We start from the raw sequence: 24,549 nt of genomic DNA on the forward strand, positions 1-24,549 counted from the left end.
CTGTCCTGAGACAAAAACTGAATTAGTTTTATTTATGAGAGAGGGGTTTATTTGGCAAGCAGGGAATCCCAGCAAAGGAAATTAAGAGGTTCGTGCAAACTATTTCACTCAGGCTGCGAAGTCTGATGAACTACTCTTATTCCTTGAAACAGCACCTCTATCTCCACGGTCGTCACAGTGTTTAACTTCTAGTCTTCTAACCCATTTAGGTAAAATTGTTTAAACAATGAAAAATTATTATTATCTAATTCTCCTCAAGATTCTCAAAAGACCATTCTCTCTTATTTGCCATACTGCTCTTAAGATAGATTATAATGAAATCAATCAAAATACTGGCTGAAAAATATTTGGCTTAGATTCAGGAGGCTGACAGAAATTCATGTTTTCTTTCTGAACTTAAACCTCAGACATATAGGTAACTTTCAAAAAATGGGTGAATAAATTTCTAAACATAAAATGGAGACAAGTCAATCTTAAAACAAATAGAATATTGAAAACATTTATTAATAGAAAAAGTTCAAAGCATTCTACAGAATGAAAATGCTCAATCTTTTCCTATAGATACTTAAAGCTGGTGATTCCACTTTTCATTAATATTTGCTTAAAATTATGTAGCAGCCTCTAGATTTAGTTATTTGTTCAGGACTAAAGTGAAGCCAAAGACACAAAAAAACAGAGATTAAACTAAACTGTGAGTAGCTGTTTAAAAAAAAAGACTACAAACACAAAAACAGGATTACACACTTTAATCTGATTGACATGGAGAAAGTAGGGCGGACATGAACGAGATTTAGTTTTAGCTTTGCTTTATGTATAACCAAAGGCTCCTTTTCAAAAAGTAAACTGAGGTTTCAAAAACCACACTTTATCAGAACACTTCAGGAAAATGTACTATGTGTAATCCAGCAAATACGTTATTTGCAGAATAGGAAAATCATCACCACGGGCAACAAAAGATGAAAACAAAAGAAAGCACCAGGGTTCTGAGGAGGTCTAAGGTGAGTTTATCTGCAGAAATAATGTAAATGTTCCTGACTGGCTGCTATGGAAACATGCTAATGAGGATTGGTCCACACATCTTATTTTTTAAAACATGTTTCTTTGGAAAAACGGCAATATTGGCTGAGCGTGAAGCTGTCCTTTAGACACCCAGCTTATTGGCCTGGGTGAGAACAACTTTGAGGACGGGCATAAAAGCGGAGGTCTCACTGAAGTTGCTGGTGCTGACTATGTGGGTGTGGATGGTCAGTCCTTCTGCGTAGTTTCGCGTCTCAATGCTCCTTGCGATGTTGTGTAAACCGCTGATGATCGTTGGTGAAAGCTGAAATAAAGGTGGGATCAAGACAAAGAATTAAAGAAAAAAAATTTTAAAAAAAAGACAAAGAATTAAAATAACGGAGAATTTTACATGCGACCCCTCTACAAACACTAAATGCCAATATTTGAGAGGCACTTGAAATAAACATAAAAAATGTACAAACTGCTGAGCATTTCTAGAAGGCATCTCAGACCAAGCAACACTTAAATCATAAAACAGAACCGTGACAAAATGACTTATGTAAGAAAACTATTTATGAATTATACACGTATGTTAAGCCAGGTCTTTTTCTTTTAGAAAAGAAGTCAGATTTCCTCCCCTAAGCTGAAATGTTAATGTCTCTCTCCACTTGAGAGCTTTAATTCTTCAATTATTTTAGATATAGAGTCACAACTGTGGATGACATGAAATGCACATGGAAGAGTTTAAAGATTCTTCATCATGACATCTCCAAGTAAGGGCCCAGTCTGTCGACAACAAAAACCCTGCACTTTTGGTCCACTTCCATTAGGAGGGCAACAGTCCTCAGCATGTACTCAATTTGCCAGTTCTTACCTGCTTTTTATAATCCCATCATCTCTTAAAACCATAAGACCTACAGTTTTGTGTTTCTTCATGTCATTACTTGGCTTACACACCCATACTTTTTAGAGAAGACTTTACTTTGGATCAGTCCATGGACCACGCCACTGTTATATCAACTTTCTCTGGTTTGGTTCTCAGGAGATAAATGGTTATTTTTATCTGATGGGACTGATGTGGGGAATGGGGAAGAGGAATGCTAAACTGCAAAAACATGACAAAGCCTCAATTCTTTTCTTCTCTCCTAGTGCTTTCATTAACAAAACAGTTCTAGAAAGGAATTGAGAGGTGGGAGACAAAAGAACAGAAGACACAGTGTCTACTCCTTACTGCTGACCGTCTTCATAGTTACAGCACACTGATCTGCTCAACTGGCGGCTACATTTGGCTGTGCTTTTGTGTCATAGCTCTTCTAAAAGAAAAAGATCTGAGTCTTAGACTATGAGAAAGATTACAGATTTGGTCTCTGGAATACAGAGTGTCTGTCCACTCTCTTATTTCTTGATTTAAAGGACATAAAAATGAACAAAAGGCCAGTTACCTTAGGGCCAACACAGGCCATTTTGTATATGTGCTCTTTGTTATAAAAAAGGCTAAAACTTCTCTCTCCATCTCAATCACACATACACACACAACCCCCCATCCCCTTATCCCCAGTGACTGAAACTGGTTTAGACAGTTACAGCAAAGCCCATTCTATAACTGTCCTGACTGCTTTGCCCCCAAACACACTACATGCAAGTGCTGACGAAACACTTTACTGGCAGCCAAGAATAAATGATTATCATAAATCCTTTTTTCTACACACTTACTGTCTGTTCCCTAAGTTTGTCATATAGAAACTCCAAACGTTTGCTGGCATCATCTAGCTTCCTCTTCGTTTGCTGCAGGAGAGGAAAAACAGGTATGTTATATTCAAACAGTAACTTTTATCTGAAGGACTAGGCCCATCTCATTTCACTAAACCTTACAGACATGATATTGAACAGCTTCATTTTTTTTTTTAAAGAAATGGTGATAGCTAAGACCAAGACACTTGAACAAATGATCAAAACGGAGATAAGTAATCTACTGCTGCAGGGAGGGGACAGGATGAGCCCCTTCCTCCGGGTGTGCAGACTGGAGGGCTGGTGGGACCTCACGAGTACTGCAAACTCACTTGCAGTGTGTGTACAACTGCACTACATCCACAAGCACCAGGGAGGGCCGGCTGGAGGCAGCAGTGGGTCAGTGTCCTACAGACAAGGTCTAACAGTTACTGTAAATTAAACACCATGAACATTATGGGCGCCAGAAGGCAAACATACAGGTGAACTGAGGAATCTTTTTTTAACCTCAAAAATACTTCTCATACACTCAGTCACATTTGATATGTTTAATTCTGCCTTATTCTGGGCCTTTAAAACACCAAAGCAAAAACAAAAACAAACAAACCCCACAAAAACCCCCCAAAAATCCAAAACCCAAAAAGAGAAAACTCTCTCCTAGTTATCTTAAGATTCTTAAGAGGGAAGTGTTAAAATAAGCTCTTAAATTAAGGAGTCCTATCCCCATCCTAGTACCGTAAGTAAAATGAGAGAAAACTATTCTAAAAGTGAAGGTTTAAAATTATACTGTGATTAACTTAATGACCTACATTACGCAACAGCCTTAGAAGTGGCAACACTTTCCAGTATTTATTGAGTGCCAACTCTGTGCCAGGCAGTCTTATGTCTCGTGTAGCTCGTATTCCAGTGGGTGGGAAAAGGATGCTAAATAAATAATATATTGCCTGTCAGGTGGTAATGAGTGCCAAGATGAAAAGCTAACAGGGGGAGGGGGTCAGAAGCGCTGGGGGGTATGAGGTGGTAAGAAAGCCTGCTGGCTAATGGGCATCGGAGCAGAAGCCCGGCAGGAAGGAGGAGGAGGACCAATGCGGTACTGCGGCTGAGGAGCTCCAGGCGGAAGGAGCAGCAGGAGCAAAGTCTCGGCCGCTGACGCGCTCTTGGTATGCTGAGAAGGGATGTCAGTGCGCCAGAGGAGGGGAGAGGAAGAGACAAGCCACCAAGCGTCACCATACAAACTAAGCTGTGCTGCCAGATCACACTGTTTAGAAACAACTGAAGTGAAAACAGGAATAAAGCCATACTACAAAAATGAATTCAAGTATTGATTAAAATGGGCTTTTGTGGAGGGTGCGAAGTTAACCCCACCAGCTACCAGCGGGGGCCCCACCGCCGCGGGCGGGCTCCCTGGGCAGTACGGGAACTTCTCGCCCAGCTAGTTTCAGAAACAGTTTGTCTTCCTGTTGGGTAACCTTCCCAGGGTACCCATCTTCCTGGGTAACCAGAAGGAGGATGATTTGGTGACCTAGAGGAGGTTAAGCTCAACAAAATTTTTTTAAGCTGGGCCGTGTACTGTGTGTCCTCCCAACCTCTATTTACACTGACTGACTCATGCCCCAAGGAAGACTGGAATTTTCCCCAGGACTCTCTATTTTTGCGTGATGGTGATCTCTCTATTAGAGGTGTGCACAGGAGATAACTGTACACCTACCTGCTTTATCAGCTTCACCTGCTCTCTGCTCTTAGCTTGGTCTTTCCATCACGCCCAGGATGCCAGGTGCTAAAGTTTATGCTGACCTTTCCCTGCCTCTGCTTTCCTGACACTTTCAGTATAGGGAATTGCTTTCCAAAAGACTAGCAGAAGGCTGCACACATTAATCCTCAATGTTTGATGAAACAACAAATTCCAGAAGCTGTTTTTTCAAGCAGACAAGTGGCCAGTGACTAAATAAATATATTCAATGTTTGTTGGCAGAAACTGAAATTTCATCTAAAACAAGACTGGCTTTGTGGAATTTTTGTTGTTGCCAATACACAGGCCTCCTCTAGTAAACTAAGTAAAATCAGTTGCTTTAATTATGAATATGACTCTAATATCTAAAACATTTAACTATTTTTAAGATCTTTACAAAGTTAAAGATTGTCTATCTACTTTTAAAAGCTTTGATGTAAGCTCAAAAAGAAACTCCAAATCTGAGTCTCTTGCATACCACCACTCTGTTCTATTTTTGTGCCAGACATGAGGTCTGCGGATGAGACGCAGTGCAGCCTAGTAGCTGAGAATACAAAGTCTGGAACCAGACTAGGTTTGAAAGCTGGCTCTGACTCCGGTTATTATGTAACTGTTTCTTGCTTTAACTTCCTCTCTGTAAAATAAATATGACAAATCTACCTACTATGAGGCTGTTCTAAGGATTAAATACATTTATATATAAAAAACAATTAAATGTTTTTAGATGTAAAGCAGATGATATGTAAGTGCTAGCTTTATTACTTGTGTATAAACTTCCAAATATACCTTGTAAGATATGTTATATAATTACAATAATTATGTATGCATGCATAATTATATAAATACAGTAATCACAATAATTACAGAAGAGGTCCAAAAGGGATTCTTTGAATAAGCAAAATAAAAAATACATACAGGATCTGAGGCTGAAGAGAGGCAGCGCTGAATGAGATCCTCAAACGTGGTCTTTAGAATGAGGTGTTCATCTGGAATAGGTTTCTTGGTAATTTTTTCTGTTGGCAAAGACTGCACATGCTGAAAGAAATAATACCACAAAATGACTAGAAATGACCAGAAGCTATCTATACACAAAACCCTGAATCTGTGATAAAAAGAAACCAGCTACCTTGTAGACAGGCTATTCAAAATCAAAAGAAAAATTAACATGTGAAATCACCTGGGATAAGTAAAAATAAAAATCAGGTATTCAGAAGATACAGGCACTCTTCCTACGGCTTCTATTTTCAAAAGTAGGACTGGATATAAAGCATTTGATTAATCATGGAACAGATGTTAATCACACTGTACAAAACTGATAGGGAGGAGACCTGTGCCAGCGGGAAATGAAAAGAACAGGCATTTACAGAGGTGGCAGGATGGAGTGGCTGCTTCCTGCTCTGCTTGTTGGCTCACTTCTGTTCATCCTGACAGTCTTCCCTGGTTTACTCTTAGAGGCTGTTAACTGGGGTATAATTAAACTGCAAGATTAAGCCAAAGGTTAAAAGAGATCATGATCTTACTGAATGTAGACATGGGAAAACCAAGAGGGAATGTGTCATTTTTTAAAGTTTTAATTGATTAGTTCATTCATTCAAACATATTGAGCCAATTATGTATCAGGCGCTGGGTACACATAGGTGAGCCAACGTGGAAATAAGCTCATCCCTCAGGGAGTTTACAGGCTAATGGAAAAGAAAGTTTAAAAATGTCATAAATGCACAGTAACTGTGATTAACATTAGTGGAATCAACAGACAACATAACTGGGATTTAACTGAGGGGAAGGCTCTTTAAGAAAGTTATACCAGAAGGATAAGTAGGGGTTAACCAATTAAATTGGGAAGGAAAAGCACTGCAGACAGAAAAACGTGTACAAAGGAAGGATCATGATACAAGGGACTGACAGGAGGCCAGTATGGCTGGAGCAGAGGGAGAGCAAGGAGGAGTATGAGCTGATGGCTTCCAGACAACGTGAAGTATTTTGGTCTTTATTCCAAGAACAATGGGAAGCTGTAATGTTTTAAGCAACGAGGAGATAAGACCAGATAAGAGATGGGTCAAAGTAGATGCTGGCAGACCAGTTAGAGGCTTCTGCACTACTGAAGACTGGAGACGAAGGTAGCATGGACCAGACTGGAAACGTAGAGCAGGGAATGGACAGATATTTTAAAGTAATATCAATAAGACTTGGGGATAGATCTGAAAGACAGATTAAAGGACAAAGAGTATAGACGTGATTCCTGGGTTTTTGGCTGGATTAAACAGAAAGGATTACGATGCCATTAATCCAAATAAGACACACCAAAAGATGACTAGGTTTGGGAGGAAGACTATGAATTAGGTTGTGGGTATGTTGAGTGTGAGGTGCCTCAGAGACATCCAAGTGGGCAGGGAGCTGGATATTAATGCCTGGCTGAACACATACATCCAGGCAGCTCTCCCTTTCGATGGTAACTTAGGTTCTAGTCTAGGTGAACACAGCATGAGCACCCAGCTCTTAACAAAAGTGAATGGCTTCGCAAACAGCATAGATATGTAATCATAAAAATTAACAATGCATCTTTATAATATATATTCTTCTGGAAAGAAGCAGGTCCTCCTACCTCCATCAAAACACTGGTTTTTATAATGCAACTGCTAATATTTAGAAGTTCCTTAGGCAAAACTATCTCTTAACAGCAAAGTACACTCTTGTGACAGAGATCCAGTCTTTACAAACTTGACTTCAATGAGTCAAAGACAAAAACAGGCAGAAGAACTAGTTTTATACTTGGGCAGGAATTTGTTTCATCTTCTTAGGTTGCAGTGTGACCCAACCTCTCTGCTTTTCATGACTAGATCAAATTGTTTACCTTTGTATGTCTACGTCAGTTATATGGAAATGTGATAGATTTCTCATCATCTGGAGCCCTTCCAACTAACTGTTTGTATGTGAAAAGCATACAAATTAAATCTCCATCCGAAGATATGGCTGTATTATTAGCTTTTACGCATACACGAGAAAAGATATAACTCACTGCACTTTATTTCACATTTCAAAGATTAAAAAGAAAAAAAAACCTTTGGAAACAGCTTTTGCTTAGCAACCTTCGATGCAAATACGGATTCAATGAAGCAAATTGTGGCTGCTGATTAGGTCAAATAAAATACTGCAATTACCAAGTTATTGTAAACATATAGTAGTAAATATATAAGCCCCTTCTAGAAAGTTTGTATATAGCCATGTAATTGAAAAATATACATATATGAGCAATTAAAAAAAAAGTTACTATTTTTTACTTAAATTGTCTAACTTGAAGCCAAATTGAGAAGTTCATTAAAAAAGGTGTAACCATAAAAGTTAGCAGATTAAAATAAGTACTGAAATAGATAGAGTCATCTCCCAGTTATACAGATTTACTGTTACCTGGATGGTATTTCCAATAGGAGCCCCTGGGGCACCTTCGATATTGGGCTTTGAAAAAGACGGAGGCATGCCTGGCTGACCAAGGGGTTGCTGTACGCCATGGAAGGGCTGGCCACCTGGAAGATGTGGCTGTGGGAACGAAGCCTGGCTTGACAGTGGAGCTGAAGGTTGTTGCTGCAGCATCTGCGACTGGAGGTCCCCCAAGGGGTTCATGATTGGTGATGTGATGGGAACAGGAGGCATAAAGTTTTCAGGCATCTTTTAAAAGATGGAAATAGAAAGTACCAAGAGTAAGGAAAAAATCCCCCCCAAAATAGCAACATTTTCTTAGCTTAAAATAAGGGAGTTAGACTATTTCACGGTTAAAAAAAATTTTAGTAATAGTAGAATTTTCTTTAAATGAAATTTTCTGAAGAATTCTAGAGTAAAACATAAAAGTAGAGCTAAACTGGCTAAGAGGGTTCTGACCGTAAACCTGGACCTCTCAGTTTCCCCTCTGCTTTTCACACTTTAACCAACATAATGGGGAGCCAAAACCATGGTGTTTTTGAAAGAGGATGTCAAAGTCTGGAAAACTGCACCTAGCAATACTGGATCCGATAGCCAAATGTGTGTTTGTGTGTGTTTAATGTGATCAGATGTAATACCCTTTTCCTAGATCACTAACAATATTTACTTAGTGATCAATCACACTAAAAGTAGTAGATTAAGTTTCTGATTATCACTGACCCCAATTTTTTTTCACTCATTTAGTATCTCCCGATTTTATGTTCTGGCCTCTCATTATTATATTTGGGGGACAGAAATCACTAGGAGTTAAAAAAAAAAGTAGAAAACAGCTTGGGGTACAAGAAGGAGAGAAGAATCCTTGTTATGCTCAAACAGCTCTGAACAGTTACAGACATCTAAATTATGCTCAGCTACAAGGCTATTTCTTCATTCATGTTCTATGTGATAGACAAAAAGAGTCCAAAATATAATTACAAATTCATGGTTACTGCTGGAACCCAAAACCAAATTTGTTTCCTACCCCTTCAAAGAGATGTGCTGGGAATTTACATCTTGCTTTCTGAGAGGGGTTTGATTCACACCACCATATTGTTTTGTGCTTTCTTTCCTTCCCTTCACGGATTAGTAAGCTGAAATGCACTCATTAAGTATATCATGATTTAAGCTTTGCCTTTAAAAAGAACAGTGAAGTGTAGTGTGATTCAGGTGGGTACATGACTGACAGGACATCTGTAGGCACTGAATAGACATCTTTTTCTAGTACCTTCTTCTTCTTGGGTACTCTGTTCAAAGCTGGAGGATCATTCCAACCATTCTGAGGACCTATAACAGATAATAGAGGGCATTTTCCTTTAGAATCCTGAAAAGGAGAAAACTAAATTGTATCCATCATATAATACCTTCAAACGCTAACTTTATCCTGAGATAACTGTCAACAAAAGTTTTACCAGCTGAGCTGCTAGTGTCACTATGTAGCCTTGGATTCTCAAATTCATTACCTCTAATAATCACAAGGACTTGGCTTAGAAAGCAAAATATCTTGACATTAATTCCTTTTAAGTAAAAGAGTTGTGCTAAATTTAAGAATAGTGAAGTCTTTATGCCTATATTGGTATATAATCTTCAAAGATCAAACAATTCTCTCCTAATAAAAAACAGGGGCAGGGTATAGCTCAGTGGTAGAGCACCTGCTTAGCATGCACGAGGTCCTGGGTTCAATCCCCAGTACTTCCAGTAAATAAATAAATAAAAACAAACAAATAAATAAACCTAATTGGCCCCCCCAAAACCCAAAAAACAACAACAAAAAAACGAAAAAAAGAAAAAAATACATCAGTTGAGTCTGCTAAAAAAAAAAAAAAGGCTTCTGATATAGTCAACATATACACAAAAAGAAAAAAGCAGCAACCTCTTATTTCCCAAGAAATAGAGAGCAATTTAACATAAGCAATTCAGCATAAGCAAATCAAAAAAAAAAAAAAAAAAAAAACCAGAGCCCAACTACACAACATAAGTTTTACAATCTTTGCTTTAGAAATTACTTACAGAGAATAGCATTCAAATATTTGTAATAAGTTTTTTTAATGCCACATACACACAAAAATTTGGTAGCAAATATAAAATTAAACTACTATCACCTTTAGTGAGTTTCCTCCTCCCTCAAAAAAATTCCCTCAAAATCTCAGTGAGAAATGGACATCAATAGCATAACTCATTAAGTATCTTAATGACAGTATCTTTAAAGAAAAAAGGAATTAAACATGCCAGAAATAGGATAATTGCTGAATCACAATATAATCATTTTATATTTTATTGAGTTCTGCGTGTGTATGTATGTAAAAGCAAAAAATTACTCCTCTTTCAATAAATTAAACATTCTTTCAGTATTTTACCTCTTGCTTGTTTTATCGCTATCCACGATATTAAATCTTAACAAAATTGCCTAGCAAACCAAGGAACATACATAATGTCGTAGAAACTTTTTAAAAACAAAATCTTGTAACCAGCATGCACTCATTTGCCTTGATTTTAAAAATAGAATTAACAGAATGTCAAATGAGCCTCAAAACACTCAAGAGCTAATCATGAAGTATTACACCATATGCTGCTATCTGCTTAGTAAATTCTTAAAGTTCTGGTTATACAGAGACTAATCATTCAAAGCTCCCATCACCTTCTAATCTTTCTTATATCTAAGACAATCTTGGTATAGCTATGTCTTTATGTCTATATAAAATACACGTTTATGATTTAAGATCATTTGTGCCACTATGTTAATTCAATCAGTTATAAGATTTGAGTCAATTAAAAAGCCAAATTTAAAAAATGATACTGATCAGATTTAGGATATCATCAGCTTTGAAGTTCACATGCATAATTGTGAATGTCCATTCATTAATTATATTCAATGATTCAAAGCCTTCCAAAGGTGTATTTTGTAACCAGTTCACCTTCCAATATAGATGCCTGGTCTTGCATAGACTGATTTTCTGTAGACAAAATGTAAAAGTCACTTACACAGTATTATCATCAAAGACATTCTAAACTCTACTCATTTTATAATTGTTTCTTCTTCCATCAACCCCAAGAAAGAACAATCTAATTTTAAAAGGGAATGAAACTTTAACTATTTAATCAAGTCATGTGAAATGTCTCCTATCTAATTAAGAAAGTAATCAACTTGTGAGCAAAACAAATTCATTTAAATTGTTTCAGATCCAATTAACTCTTAAACATTAGTTTTGTCTCTTACTGTGCCATCTGTCTCTTTTAAATTTTTGTTCCTTCCTATTTAAAATAACATTATTTCCCTAATTGTTTGCATGAACTGTTTTTCTGCTATTTGATCAATGAAGCTCAGTAATATCATGGTGGGAGGGGGAAAAGATCACTTCCTAACAAATTATAACTGTCTCCATTTTAATATTATTTAAAGCTGTGACTATAAGTCAGTTGAGGATTTTGTAAAAATGTCTATTTCTCATTCACTAGGTATAGTATAGGGCCTGAGACTGGATTGTTTCAGCTAGCTGCCAAGTAATGCCAAGGCTGTTGGTCAAAACCCACTTTAAGTAGCAGGGTTTTAAAGAAAAATGGGAGGATTTCTACACTATTGTGCAGATTTCAGCACGACGCTTGTCACATAAAAAGCACGTCAGACAATCTTAACAAGGTGGTGCCACTTTACGGCCGGATTTGGGGAGCCCCAGGTATCTGCATTCTGGAGAAACTGTAATTTCTCGGGTCACATGATGAGTGTGACAATAAATGGGAACAGGCCCAGTAAATATGTAACCATTTCATATGCTCTTTTCTGTAAAAATATACAGATTTGCAGACTGTTTAGCATATGTCTTCCAGAAACCAAGAGCATTCTCTTAAGAGCTTTAAAGGTTCTGGCAGTGGACAAGAGGAAAGAAGGCTGAAAACTAACACAGCAACTCTAAATTTGTCAGATATTCACAGCTGGGCCAGGCCCAGCCTTCAATCAAAAGCATGCAGTGGAGGTTCTTCATATGGACATACAGCTTACAGGAACTCAACTATCTTTACTTGGGGGGAGAGGAATCAAGAGAATATAGCAATTAATTGGTGAGTTCAGTTCAGTTTGAGCTCTACTCAAGCCCATGCCCCAGCAAAATGTGAGGGGAGAGAGGTAATCCCAGTTTGAAATCTCACTGTGTGGAGCTTTATGGACAGATGTTTTTCATACATTATGGCTCCTAATCATAAGCCAACTTCTTCAGTGGGGTCTTAACTGAAGAAAGGAGTGATCAAGGATAACTGACTGTAAATGATTTCTTATTTTTGTCTTAAACAGTGACTTCACAGTCTAACTCCCCATGCAAGACATGATATCATGGCACCATAGTTAATAAGCCCGAGGGGGAACAACATACAGTCCACCTCCAGGATCTACATCTGCGGTTTCAACCAACCAAGGATCGAAAACACTCAGGAAAGAAAAAATCCAGAGCGTTCCCAAAAGCAAAACGTGGATTTGTGGCAAGTATTTACATAACACTTACACTGTATCAGGTATTACTAGCAATCTGGAGATTAAAGTATACGGGCATAGGTTACATGCGAATACTGCGCCTCTTTATAGAACGCGAGCATCCTCAGATTTTGGTATGGTGGGGGGATCGACGGAATTCAAACCCTAGAAGTACTGAAAATACTTTGGCCTTGACCCTTTTTTTTTTAGGGAACAGTCTCAACAACATGCCTTCCTCCCCAGCCCCCTGAGAGGCAGGAGCAGAAGATGAGACCAGTTTTCCCTCTAACTTCTCACAGCAGTGACCTCATCCCTGGATGTTAAAGCTAGAGAGGGTATCCTGATGTCACCAACCATTAGCAGGACAAAAAAGTACGTGAGACAATTTCATATGACCCTTTGGTAAAATGACACCAAAGTTATAATGAAATCAAATCAAGTTGAACGTTAGGAGTAAAACAATGAAATCAGAAGCAAAAAGACTTTCAACAGGAACATACAACCAGTTGGCTACCCCTCATTACCTGAGGCTGGAGCTGTCTATTGAACAGAAAGTAACAGTTGTACAATAATCAAAGTTCCCTCCAAAATATATGCCTAACTAGCCTCTCCTAACATCAAACCATAAATCATATTTAGTCATGTTTCATTTCAGCCCAGAAAATCCTTGTTAGAATCTCTTACCGATTTAACACACAGCTTTGTCTTAGCTATAATTCTAACCCCTTTCAATCTTTTTGCTTTTGTATCTTTAAATTGTTTAAATATCACTTTTAAAAAACACAATTAAATTGACTTCTACTTTATAGAGATACACTTTAACAGCAACAGTAGGTAAAGCTACACAAAGAACATGAACATCTCAGGAGACAGTATCATGGGGGCTCATTATAGATGTGCAAAATGATACTCTTGGTCAAAATTTTAAAAATCAACACAGCATAGTCCAATCTTGAACATCATTCTCTCATAAAACTGTTAAGAAAAGATAGAAGTCTTAACCCTTTCAAAAAAACTACAAAAATGGGCATAAATCTCCTTCTTACCTTCTTTTTAAACATGACATGACTTTAAAGGGCAATGGAAAATGGTTCATGGTGTAATATTAAGAAAAGTAGTAAGATGTAAATTGTGAGTGTATTTGTGTGGGAGTTATGATCTCAATTCTTTAAAAATGCATGCATACAATAAGATATTACAATCTTTACAACCACTGGAATGGCTAGAATTAAAAGAAAAAAGCCAGAAAACAAGTGTTGGTGTGGATGTGCAGAAATCAGACTCAATGCATTGCTGGTGAAAATGTAAAATAGCGCAGCCACTATAGAAAACAGTACGGTGGTTCCTCAAAAAATTAAACATTGAATTACTATTTGATCCAGAAATTCCACTTCTGGGTATATATCCAAAAGAAATGAAAGCAGGGACTTGAACAGATATTTGTATACTCATATTCATAGCATTATTCACAATAGTCAAAATGCCCACATGCATGACTGTATTTCAATTAAAAAAAAATGCTCACGTGCAGATTAATGGATAAACAAAACGTGGTATATACATACAGTGGAATATTATTCAGCTTTAAAAAGGAAATTCTCATCCATGCTACTACAACACAGATGAATCCTGGGCACAATGAAACCGACAGTTACAGGAGGACAAAATTGTATGACTCTACTTATATATGAAGTATCTAGAACACATACACAGAGACAGAAAGTAGGGTGGTGCTTACCAGGGGCTGGGGAACATGGGGAGTTTTTCATGGCTACATAATTTCAGTATGGGGTGACAAAAAAGTTCTGTAGTTAGTGGTGATAATTGTACCACAATGTAAATGTACTTAATATCTCTTAAAGATGGTTAAAATGGTAACTTTTATGTTATGTGTATTCTACCAAATTAAAAAAATTTTAATACATGAGTACATACAAATATTCGTGTGTGTGTATATATATATATATATGTTTATGTATATATGTATATATGTATGTATACATGTGCATGAAGGGAATAAATAGACCAAAATTATTAGTGGTTATATATAGGTGGTAGAATTATAGATAATTTCAGTTTTATTCTTTATACTATTTGGGGGGTCTTTCAAAATCCTACAGTAAAAGATTTAAAAAATCAAGGAGAAATTAATTTAAAACCTGAGTATGTGTGTCACTGGATACTGGAGACCCGTATCCACCTTAGAGTAGGGATTAGTTCTCCACAGGGTCTCTGGGGAAGGAAGACGGAACTGCTCGGTCTCACATACAGAAGTGGACTTGCTACTGTCCTTTCTTGGATGTCACTTCTCACTGGGAACTACTGTAGGTATTTTCTGCAGGAGCAGAAATATAGCAGAACAATAGGATCTGTGCACTGGCTGAGATAGTTTTCAGTGGGTTCACAGAAAAATACTAGTGGTATAGTATGAAGACTTTTGGCTAGAAGATAATTTGAGACGGAGAGAATAGAGCATACTTGTTAACAATATGACTCCCCCTTCCCCTGTGAATCTAGCATGTCACATTAAAAAAAAAAAAAGGTCACAAAATTAAAAATTAAAATTTAGAAAGAATGAATCCTGAGGTCATTTTCCGATGACACAAGGTAAAACTGAATTATCCAAAGAAAAGTAAAGAAGGCTATCATACTCCCATCTTTTATGTACAAGGCTAACACCAGGTACTTAATATTTAACTAAGGAATGTTTAAGAAAATTTAAAAAAAATTTCAGTGCACTTTACTGTTTCATGAAAGTATGCAGTATTATGTCCTTTCTAGACTCTTCTATGTGAAGGAACACACTACAAAGATAGATTTTCCATTGAACAAAATCAATACTGTTAACTCAAAGACAGTTTCATGATAGCCTGTCATTTAAAAAAAATTTTTTTTTTATTGAGTTATAGTCAGTTTACAATGTTGTGTCAATTTCTGGTGTACAGGCCTGTCATTTTTTCAGAAAACAATTTTTTTGAGTAAAATCCTTGGGCCTTCGTATTTCAAAGTGCTCTCCCTTAGTAACAAGCACACATTAAACCAGGGAAGAAGGGGAGAAGAGAAAGAAAGAGAGAAAGAAAGAGAAAGAAAGAAAGGAAGGAAGGAAGGAAGGAAGGAAGGAAGGAAGGAAGGAAGGAAGGAAGGAAGGAAGGGCACTACGTTATCTATCTGAGACTATCCTGGACAGTAAAACCAGGAAAACTTCCTGCTTGTTGCGTTGCCACCACTGAAACAACGTTGCACTGTTCTAACGCAGGCTGTTACCACTTTATACCCAGAAGTGGGAGAGTGCCTGTTTCCCTTGCCTCTGACTCTGCCACGTTGCCCACAGTCTATCTTGTAAGACCACTGCCAGATTAACCTTCCAAAAGTACCACTTTGACCATGCCCCTTGGTATTTCCAACTCCTATAATAGACTTCTAGCCCTGACATTAAATATTTTCCAAAATTTGGCCCAAATATAAATTTTACATTCCAATTTATAACAAAGCAGTGTGCTGTTCACCAGAAATGTACCATTCTTTCCTGCCTCCTTACCTCTGCCTGGCATAATTCTGATTATAGACTGAACAGGTCTCATTAAGAATTTACTGAATGAATGTTTTGATAGTTACAATATTAGTTTCTCTGAGCCATGGGCATTTAATCTTGTGGTTCCTTAATAGTTAGAGGGCTTGAAAATCCTAATGTCTATCAATAATCCACTGGACAAACGGAATTTCCAAATCCTAGAGAATACCATGATATAATTTAAGACATATTAAAACAAAGATAAAACTTCCAGTCACAATTATCTGTATAACCTAAGCAAAATTTTTAGGAAATCAAAAAATAAAATAAGGTAAAGCTGTAACAGTTTAAATATAGGGACTAATAACATGCAAGAGACAACAAAGCAGCTAGCTTAGTCCATGCTGAATACTGAAAAATGTACGGCTTCTTCCTATTAGTTACTCTGCTTCTCAGCCAGGTTAGAACACTGTTACTTCGTACATAAGCAAAGACTATCTCATGGCCAAACGAACTTTTGCTTAAGGAAGAAAAAATACCCATGCAAACATTTAATTTAGACGATGAAGTAACAAATGCTTAAAATAGTGATGCTAAATGCTTCTGTAATTCCAGCACTGATAGCGCTTTCTGTTCCTTCCATCAGGACTAGACCATCTGGTAAAGAAGAATGAACAACGGGCTTTGAAGACTGAGAGACCTGGGTTTGTATCTCTACTTGGAGACTATCACTGTACAATCATGAAAACACTATATAACCCCAGGAAACTGAAGCTTCCCCTTGTCAATTAAAAAAAAAAATTCCTGTTTTTCATGGTTGTGAGACTTAAATAAGACAATATATGGCAAGTGCTGGTACATGTCCAATGTATGTGCAGTAAGTGATAATTTACTTCCCTGCACCACATTTCTATGTGGGGATTTACCTGCATCCTGCTTTCACTCATGAACTCTATTACCCAACTATTCAGAATGGATACTGTTTTTACTCATTCAGGTTTTAAAAGGTAACTTTTTGAACTCTCAATTAAATTAGCACTCCTCTCTAAATATCAATTTATTGAATTATCTGCATTGAAAATTACATAAATTTTATTTGTGCAGTAAAGGGTGACACATATTGTGTGTGTGATTTTTAGTACTCTGGAATTGAATATTATATATCAAAGAAGAGAGAAGGAGATATGTATATAATTCTGCATCCATAGACTTTATTAGAAGTAATACTTTCTCAATAAATCCTATTTTATAATAAATGTTTTCAGTAATTAAAGTTGTTGCTTAGCAGATAAAATGAGAAAAATACATACTGGACTCCTAGGAGCAACTTTAGTATTAGGAGAAATGTTTTGCCCCTCTAGTTCAAAACCACCAGTTATAATCTGAAAGAGAAACTATTTTCAAATACCAAAAGCACAGAGCTCTAATTCTGAGCGAGGTTTTGTGTAATCACAGCTATTTTTTGCAGTCATTGCCCCTAAATGTATTAATGTATTCAATATTCTTCATAAGTTTATGAGTAGGTATTATTATTATTATGAGGAAACCGAGGCTTAAAGTTAAGTAACTTATTCAAGGTCACATAACTAAAAAGGAGTGAAGCTGGGATACAAACCCAGGGAGTCTGATTCCAAAGCCTGCATTCTAAACCACTGTGTTAGTGCTTCTTAACCCCGATTCACTGATCTCTTTTTGAGGCTCCTTTACAATCTCCAAATGAAAATCAGATACTATCACCTATCTACAAAAAATTAATGTAATGCTTTAACTGTAACGAGATAAAAAGAATTTATAAAACGTGTATTTTACTATAAAAATACTTTTAAAGTTATGATTTTAAACAGAAAATTTCAGGTAGAACTATAATACCAACCAGCACAGCAAAAATGCCTAGAAATTTTCAAAATGTTTGGGGGGGGGTTGCCCTAACGGAGAATCACTGCACTACTGTACACTGCCTGTCTGCTGGCCTAGAGATTCTGTCAGAGTTGTGTCCTCTCCCTTTTTTCCTTTCAATATACATACCTAGGTCCTTCCTCAACTTTATAAATAAACATAATTCTAAAATTTTGTACTACCCCATTAAGACCCTGTACTGTTTAATCTCCATGAATGAATTTAAGGCACAAATAATTTTTTAAATTGAAAACTCAGGAAGAACACAGAGCATGGTTTTGCTCTAGTAAAGAAATGAGTGTCAAGTAAATCTATTTCCAACCAGTACTTTCTTGCCAACTAATTTCTCACCACTAAAATAAAGTTCAATGGTAGATTATACAGTTACCCTTCTGAAAGCTCTAAAGCTTTTCTCATTTAGCAACTAAAGTTCACTATGGGAAAATCATACTTTTAGAAACAGTTTTAGAATCTGTTATAAAAAATTCAGTCAATACCTCACATGACCCAGTTTACAGTTAGAAATAACTCCCCTCCATCCACCCATGTGATCATGAACAAATAAAGGAGGGAGCCAAACCAAATCCCTTTCAAGCGCAGACCTGTTCTTTGGGATGCAGGCAGCTCACTGGCAGCAGGCAGTGTACCTGTTGTTCCAGGAGGTAGTGCATAAGCTGAAGATGACGGTGGAGCTCCTGGTCCGCCATGCTGGAAGGATGCTCCAGAGGCAGGGGGAGGGGGGAAAGAGGCAGTAGGGCTGGAGGCAGGTGGAGAGGCCTGGTGCTGTGCTGCGTACAGCTGAGACTGCCCAGAGTAGGAAGAAGCAGAGGGTATGTAAGGGGTGTTAGGGTAAGCGTTTGAAGCAGAAGGAGCAATAGGCTGCTGAGGTCGATACACTGCTGACCCCCCTGTTCCGAAGGAATACTTCTGGGCTGGCTGATAAGCTACACCAAGGAGAAGAAACAGAAATTTTAATTAGTTACAAATTTATTCAGACAGCAACAGAAAATCAAAGTTATCTCATTCTAAGGATGTTCCTTTCATCATTCTTCTAGTAACAGTAAGTTACAACCAAACAGTACCACTTAAAATATGTTATGCTTTTGATAGTCTGGATGCCCTAACTATACCAAAAGTCATTGGATCCAATACTTGAACCCTGCCACCTCCAGGCTGCTGCTGGCTATGAAAATCTGTGAACATTCAGGCCCAGGAATTTTAAGACTGACCCTTTCATGAGATGTCCTGCTCCTATGAAAAAACTGCAGTGACACCTACTGGCCACTAGATGGAACCACGCAGGAATAACCACACCAAAGCAGTTCCCTTTACAGGAAATGTAAGGGAGTTAGGTGGCAGCTCAAGATCTCAACAGTGAACATTATTGTTGTGAATCAAATGTATCTTCTCCAACATACAGTAAAGTCATCGGCTACTCAAATTCTGAGTTTGAACACAGTTTCAGATGAACAGGCAACTCTTATGATCTCTGACAAAACAATTACTGTATTTCTCACAGTGAGTAAGCATCAGGGAGCCAATTAATGTTTTAATGCAAAGACCTGAACCCAAATACCATTACCTTTCATGTAACCAGTGGCAGATATGAACCCCTGCAGAGGAAATCTAGTAGAAATGTACTACTCTGAAGACAGCTCTTTCATATTGAGCATTGAGTGAAAAGCCATATTCAATCTGTATTCACGTTAAGTAAGAACATCCATCTTAGCAGAGAACGTGCTCAGTAAGATTAGTTCTTCCTAGGTAACATCCTCTTGTTTCTGTAATAGTTCATTCAGTCACATAACTTTCCCTTTTGAGATTTTTGGGTTTTGCTCATTTTAAATTTTAAAATAGTGGTGATGTTTTACTTTCCAAGTATAAGTATTTTCTAAAAAAAAAAAAATGAAAGCCAATAGGGGAAACATGTCATTACTATACATTTGTCAAAATTCATAGAATGTACAACACCAAGAGGGACTCTAAAGTAATGTATTTTGGGTGATAATAATGTATCACTGTAGGCTCACTGACTGTAACAAGTGGATCACTGTGATGTAGGATGTCTGTGGTGGGGGAGGGAGATTGTGCATGGGGACAGAGGGTATACTGAAACTTTCTGTTCTTTCCACTCAGTTTGCTCTGAACCTAAAACCGCTCTAAAAAATAGTCTATTTCTTAAAAAAATAATAATCATAAAGTAAATGGAAAACAACAACAAATGTCACCTGGAACCACTTTTACCAAAATGGCTTGTTATCCTGCCTGAAGGAAAAGAATATGTACCAAATAATTCCTAAAATTCTATTTTTTTATACCAAAATCATGGGACAATTGACTCTCTTTAATGGGTCTTAGTAAGGCTCAGGAACAGGAGTCAACTGCTCTGAATGGAATGACAGGGAAGCTGCTTCCTCGTATGTTGATTCAGGGAAACCATGTGTCTCTACAGACTCAAGCCCAACACAGAATGGTTCTTTCTTTACTTGTTAAAATTGATTTGATCACGGCTTTGGAGCTTCAAAGTAAATGGTGACTACGTTAGGTGAGACACGCTGCTGTGACAGAACCTTAGGGTCATACTACTTACGCTGTGGCTGTGGATAAGGTGGTACCTGGGTGTGCATATGACCTGGAGATGTGGGAAGCTGAGCTGCGGCAACATTTGGATTAACATTTCCATGCATTATGAAACCTGGAGGTGGAGGATTTTCTCCCTAGGAAATGAGAATATAGTAAAAGGGAGGATTACATTTGGAACCAAGAACCTTACCAGATGGATTTATAATCTCTAAAATGGAATTGTTGTTGTTTTTTAAACTTTGCGTAAAAAATATTGTATTTTGTGCATTCTATCTTCTTCAGGACACATTTTCTGAGCAACACTTTCTGAGTGATTTAAAGATTAGACAGGTCCAAAGTAATAATTGCAATGAATGGCAAGAGATGCTAATAGCCTCATAAAACAGTATCTATGATATTTATGATAAAATCTAGGATTTTCCATCTCTACTAAATTCTATCCACAACTAATGCCTCAGAAATATAAGTATAAATGCCACAAGGGAATTGTTGCTTCTCTGCAATGATCAAAAAAAAGAAAAAGAAAAAAAAGAAAAAAAAAAGAAAATCTTCAGCATTAAACCACTGTTAGAACCTTGGTTGATGTTTTTCTAGTTCAAGTCAATTTAGAACTGCAAAAGACAGGGAGAGGGATAAGAAAATAAATTAACTGTATTAAAAACTGCTTCTTGCATCCTAAAAGCATTAAAATGCAATAAGCAGACAGACAGATGGGGGATGGGAACTTGAGGGAGCTGGGTAGAGAATATATAACTATATATTTAGGTGAGCAGAATTCTGCTCAAAGAGGAATAATGAAGGATATACCTGTGTGTCAGAGGGAGAGGCTGCAGGTGGATGGCTGGGAAGGGCGGTAGGAGTTTTGTTACTCCAGGTAGTGACAGTGGGGGCAATTCTAACCTGAATTGAACAAAGAAATACCAATCACAGAAAATAAAAAATGATAATGTTAAAAGGAGAAAAAAAAAAGGCATTAATAGCCAGATGCAAAGCAAAAAATAAGAGCAGCAAAATAGCATACATTAGTCAGGCAATTGCTTTCAAGGTAGCTGGGGTCCCAAAAGAAAACATACATTCACAATAAAAAGGGCGGAGGGAGATAGCAGAAAAATCAGTATGAAAACTAAATCAAAGCACAAAGAACAATGCCATTCAAGTGTCAAGAATAAGGGAGGAAAGGTAGGCTCTGTAAGTAGGGAAGGAAAGAAGACATTCCAGGGGAAAAAAAAAGTAATTGAGTAAAAAAGTGATTTTGAAGCATTAATCATATTGATGCTACTAGCAGATCTCTAAACATATTGCTGTAAGCTCTCTTTTCTGGATTCATTAGAGCCACAAAAATCACGTTAGTCCCATATGAGGCTTAGAATCAAACAATACTAAAGATCATCCAGTCTAATCCCCACGCTTTATCATCAAGGAAACCAAGGCCCAGAGAAATGAAGAGGCTGGCTGAGGTCCATACAACTCAGTAATGGAGTGAGGACTGATTCCAGTGTTCTGAGGCCCAGGCCAGTGTTTGCTGCACCACACCATGGAACTCAGCCTGGAGTCCAGAGGTTTTCATAAAAAATTTTTAAAGCCATCAAAATATTTTTTGTCAAGTAAGTCTTCGTAGAAACTCTACCATAAACAGTCGCAAAGATGCGCTGGTCTAAGCAGGAGTGCAATGCCTGCTGATTTGGCCTCCCTTTCATCCCTGTACTCCTGCCTGTATATGTGCCTGTAAAACCGTAAGCCTCTGCCCTCATTCAGTGTATCATTGAGTTTTAAAAAGCAAATCACCACTTAATTTATGACTGAACTTGTTTTCCTTTTCTTAAAGTATGAGACTGTTAAGTTGAACTATAACAAAGCCTTTCAAGGTTTTTTTTTGTTTTTTTTTTAACATTTTCCCAGAAAGACAGATAAAGCCAAGGACATAAAGAGTAAATATTCTCTTCTCCCAGAATAGAATGCCTTACTTCAGTGCCCTGAGATAGGGAGGTGGAACTCAAGGTACTTAGCTTAGGAGTTCTAATTCTGTTAACCATTAACTAGCCACGAGATACGGAGAAATTCAACCTCTGTCTTAAAACCCTGATTAGTCAGTCGCTTGACTTCTCCACCTCTCAGTTTTCCCAGCCATCACCTGATACGCCCTAGCTATGTCGTAGACTTTGCAAGTCTAGTGCAATCTCCGCTAGAGTGGGGAATTTAATGTTTTGTTTACCCATACACCCTCAATGGGTAGCATAAAGACAGGCACTTAAATTCTTATTTGTCCAATGAATGAAAAAACAAAACTACAGTCACAACTATATACAAATGTGATCTACCTTGATTAGTACCATCCAAAAGTACAACAGACAAAAGAGCATGATTTTTTTTTTTAGTTTTTCATCCTTCTATGCTTACTTCTGATACAACAAACTGTAAAACTGACCCTGTCAATTCTATCAGCAATTTATTCTATTTTAAAATGGAGAGGGTACCAGTTAATTTTGTTATCAATCAAGACCATTTACTACTTATGAAAATATAATTTTCACTTAAGAACATGAGGTTATCTATTGGTCTGGAAATAAAGATTGCTGCATGAAATAGTAAAAAAACAGTAAGAGGCCACATTTTATGCCATTTGGTCATTTTAATTTAATAAATTAATTAATAAAAATCATTTAATCATCTTTACATATCCCATGACCCACATTTTCATAAACCTTTGGCCATTTGCTTTTCTCTAAAATACAACTTGTCCAAAAAAATAAGTTTGAATTCTGGATACTTTGTATTGTGCTGATATAGAAGTAAACCTGTTCATAGTAAACCTGTTCTACTGATTCAAAAAATAATTCTCAAAAAAAGGACTACTATTTTCTAAAAACATTAAAAAAAATTAACCAAATCACTCACAAAATTGTACCCACTACTTTACTTACAGTTTGTTAGATGAATCAAACTGTAGAGAACAGATGTGCATGTGTAAGAGAAGTTTGAGTGATGGAGAAGTAAGAAGAAATCACCCTAGAGAGCTTAGATTAATTTATATATAATTTATAATCTATTTGACCAGATTAAAGGGATAATTAAAAAAAAAACACATTATAAGGTCTCTTACCCAACAAACTAAAACCACCAATTTGAACAGAAATACATAAATGTTACTATCTGAACCATATCACTCACATGGGGATAATATTGTTGAGTTGGAACTCTTGGCATCTGTGTGTGACCAGCAACGGGTCCAGGCCTGCCCTTGGGCAGCTGCTGCCTCTCATATGGAATTTTAGATGACTCCTGTTGTCCTGGTACAGGCTCTCCTTGTGCTCTACAAAGTCTGTCACGAAGCTGCACAATATTTGGCTATAAGAAGCAATGGAAGAAAGCAAAGCAAACAGAGTTCACCCAACTATATATGACAGCATGTTGATCTTCTTAAAGTAAGCTTGATCGTTCATATGATATTTGTTCATATGCTGTGTATTATACAATAAAACCTGTCACCTTAGGGTCTGACATCATGGTTTCTAATACTGAAGACTGACATCAAAGGTCCATTATACATAGTGTAACTTACAATTTAACCAAGTCAGGGATTTGAATTATGCCCACCACACAGTAACATGCAAGATCAATGTCACTTATCAACACTGCTCTTTTGTTGTTTTCTTGCAGTTAAGTAATGCTCACAAATCACAAAAGTACCTGAAAAAATGCAACTTTATTTCTTTGTAGGGAAAAAAGATTCTAAAAGAGAATCAACTGTTAAAGTTGGTAATGGCAGAAAATGGTGATCTAAGAAAGAGATGAAAGTTAATTAAAAAAAGAGATGCTTGAAATAAATTAAGAGTAAGATGTCAAACTCAGGGTAGCTCATACAGATCTACAACTATACAGATCTAAAATAAGTATGAGCTGACCATATAAACATTCAAGGTATTAACAAACAACAACAAAAAGCAATGTGTTAAAATGTTTCAGCAAGAATTCATCTTAATATCTATAAAAATTATAAATTTCTATACATTCATTAAAAGTTTAAAGATGTCACTTAAACTTTTTGGGTATACTTAGGTAAACTTGCCTTAAGGAGGGGAATTATAGACTACAATGATGTCACAAAGTCTCAGGACATATTCCTCAGAAAATACTAAGTGTCTTCTGAGATATACAGGAAGAAATGACACTAAAATTATGAATTTTGCATAA

At 37.0% G+C, this 24,549-nt stretch overlaps 1 protein-coding gene across 10 annotated transcripts in view; it reads right to left on the reverse strand.

Moving 5' to 3' along the window:
- Positions 1 to 473: 473 nt before the first annotated feature.
- The window catches only part of SEC31A (SEC31 homolog A, COPII coat complex component), a 60,478-nt gene continuing 36,402 nt past the window's right edge, over positions 474 to 24,549 (reverse strand). For 2 of the 10 annotated variants that reach the window (XM_064485824.1, XM_010983520.3), the window contains 9 exons: positions 23,527 to 23,703; positions 20,366 to 20,492; positions 18,378 to 18,719; positions 10,822 to 10,860; positions 9,135 to 9,193; positions 7,862 to 8,119; positions 5,372 to 5,491; positions 2,713 to 2,784; positions 474 to 1,321 (listed from right to left, as the gene is read on the reverse strand). In XM_064485824.1, the coding sequence (XP_064341894.1) occupies positions 1,142 to 1,321; positions 2,713 to 2,784; positions 5,372 to 5,491; positions 7,862 to 8,119; positions 9,135 to 9,193; positions 10,822 to 10,860; positions 18,378 to 18,719; positions 20,366 to 20,492; positions 23,527 to 23,703 (1,374 nt within the window). In that variant the 3' untranslated portion in view covers positions 474 to 1,141. Of the gene's footprint in view, positions 1,322 to 2,712; positions 2,785 to 5,371; positions 5,492 to 7,861; positions 8,120 to 9,134; positions 9,194 to 10,821; positions 10,861 to 18,377; positions 18,720 to 20,365; positions 20,493 to 21,165; positions 21,259 to 23,526; positions 23,704 to 24,549 lie in introns of all 10 variants that reach the window. The other 8 variants (XM_064485834.1, XM_010983553.3, XM_064485829.1 and 5 more) reach the window with 5 other exon arrangements.

The sequence above is a fragment of the Camelus dromedarius genome, chromosome 1 (genome assembly GCF_036321535.1).
Source record: "Camelus dromedarius isolate mCamDro1 chromosome 1, mCamDro1.pat, whole genome shotgun sequence".
In the NCBI taxonomy this organism is placed as follows: Eukaryota; Metazoa; Chordata; class Mammalia; order Artiodactyla; family Camelidae; genus Camelus; species Camelus dromedarius.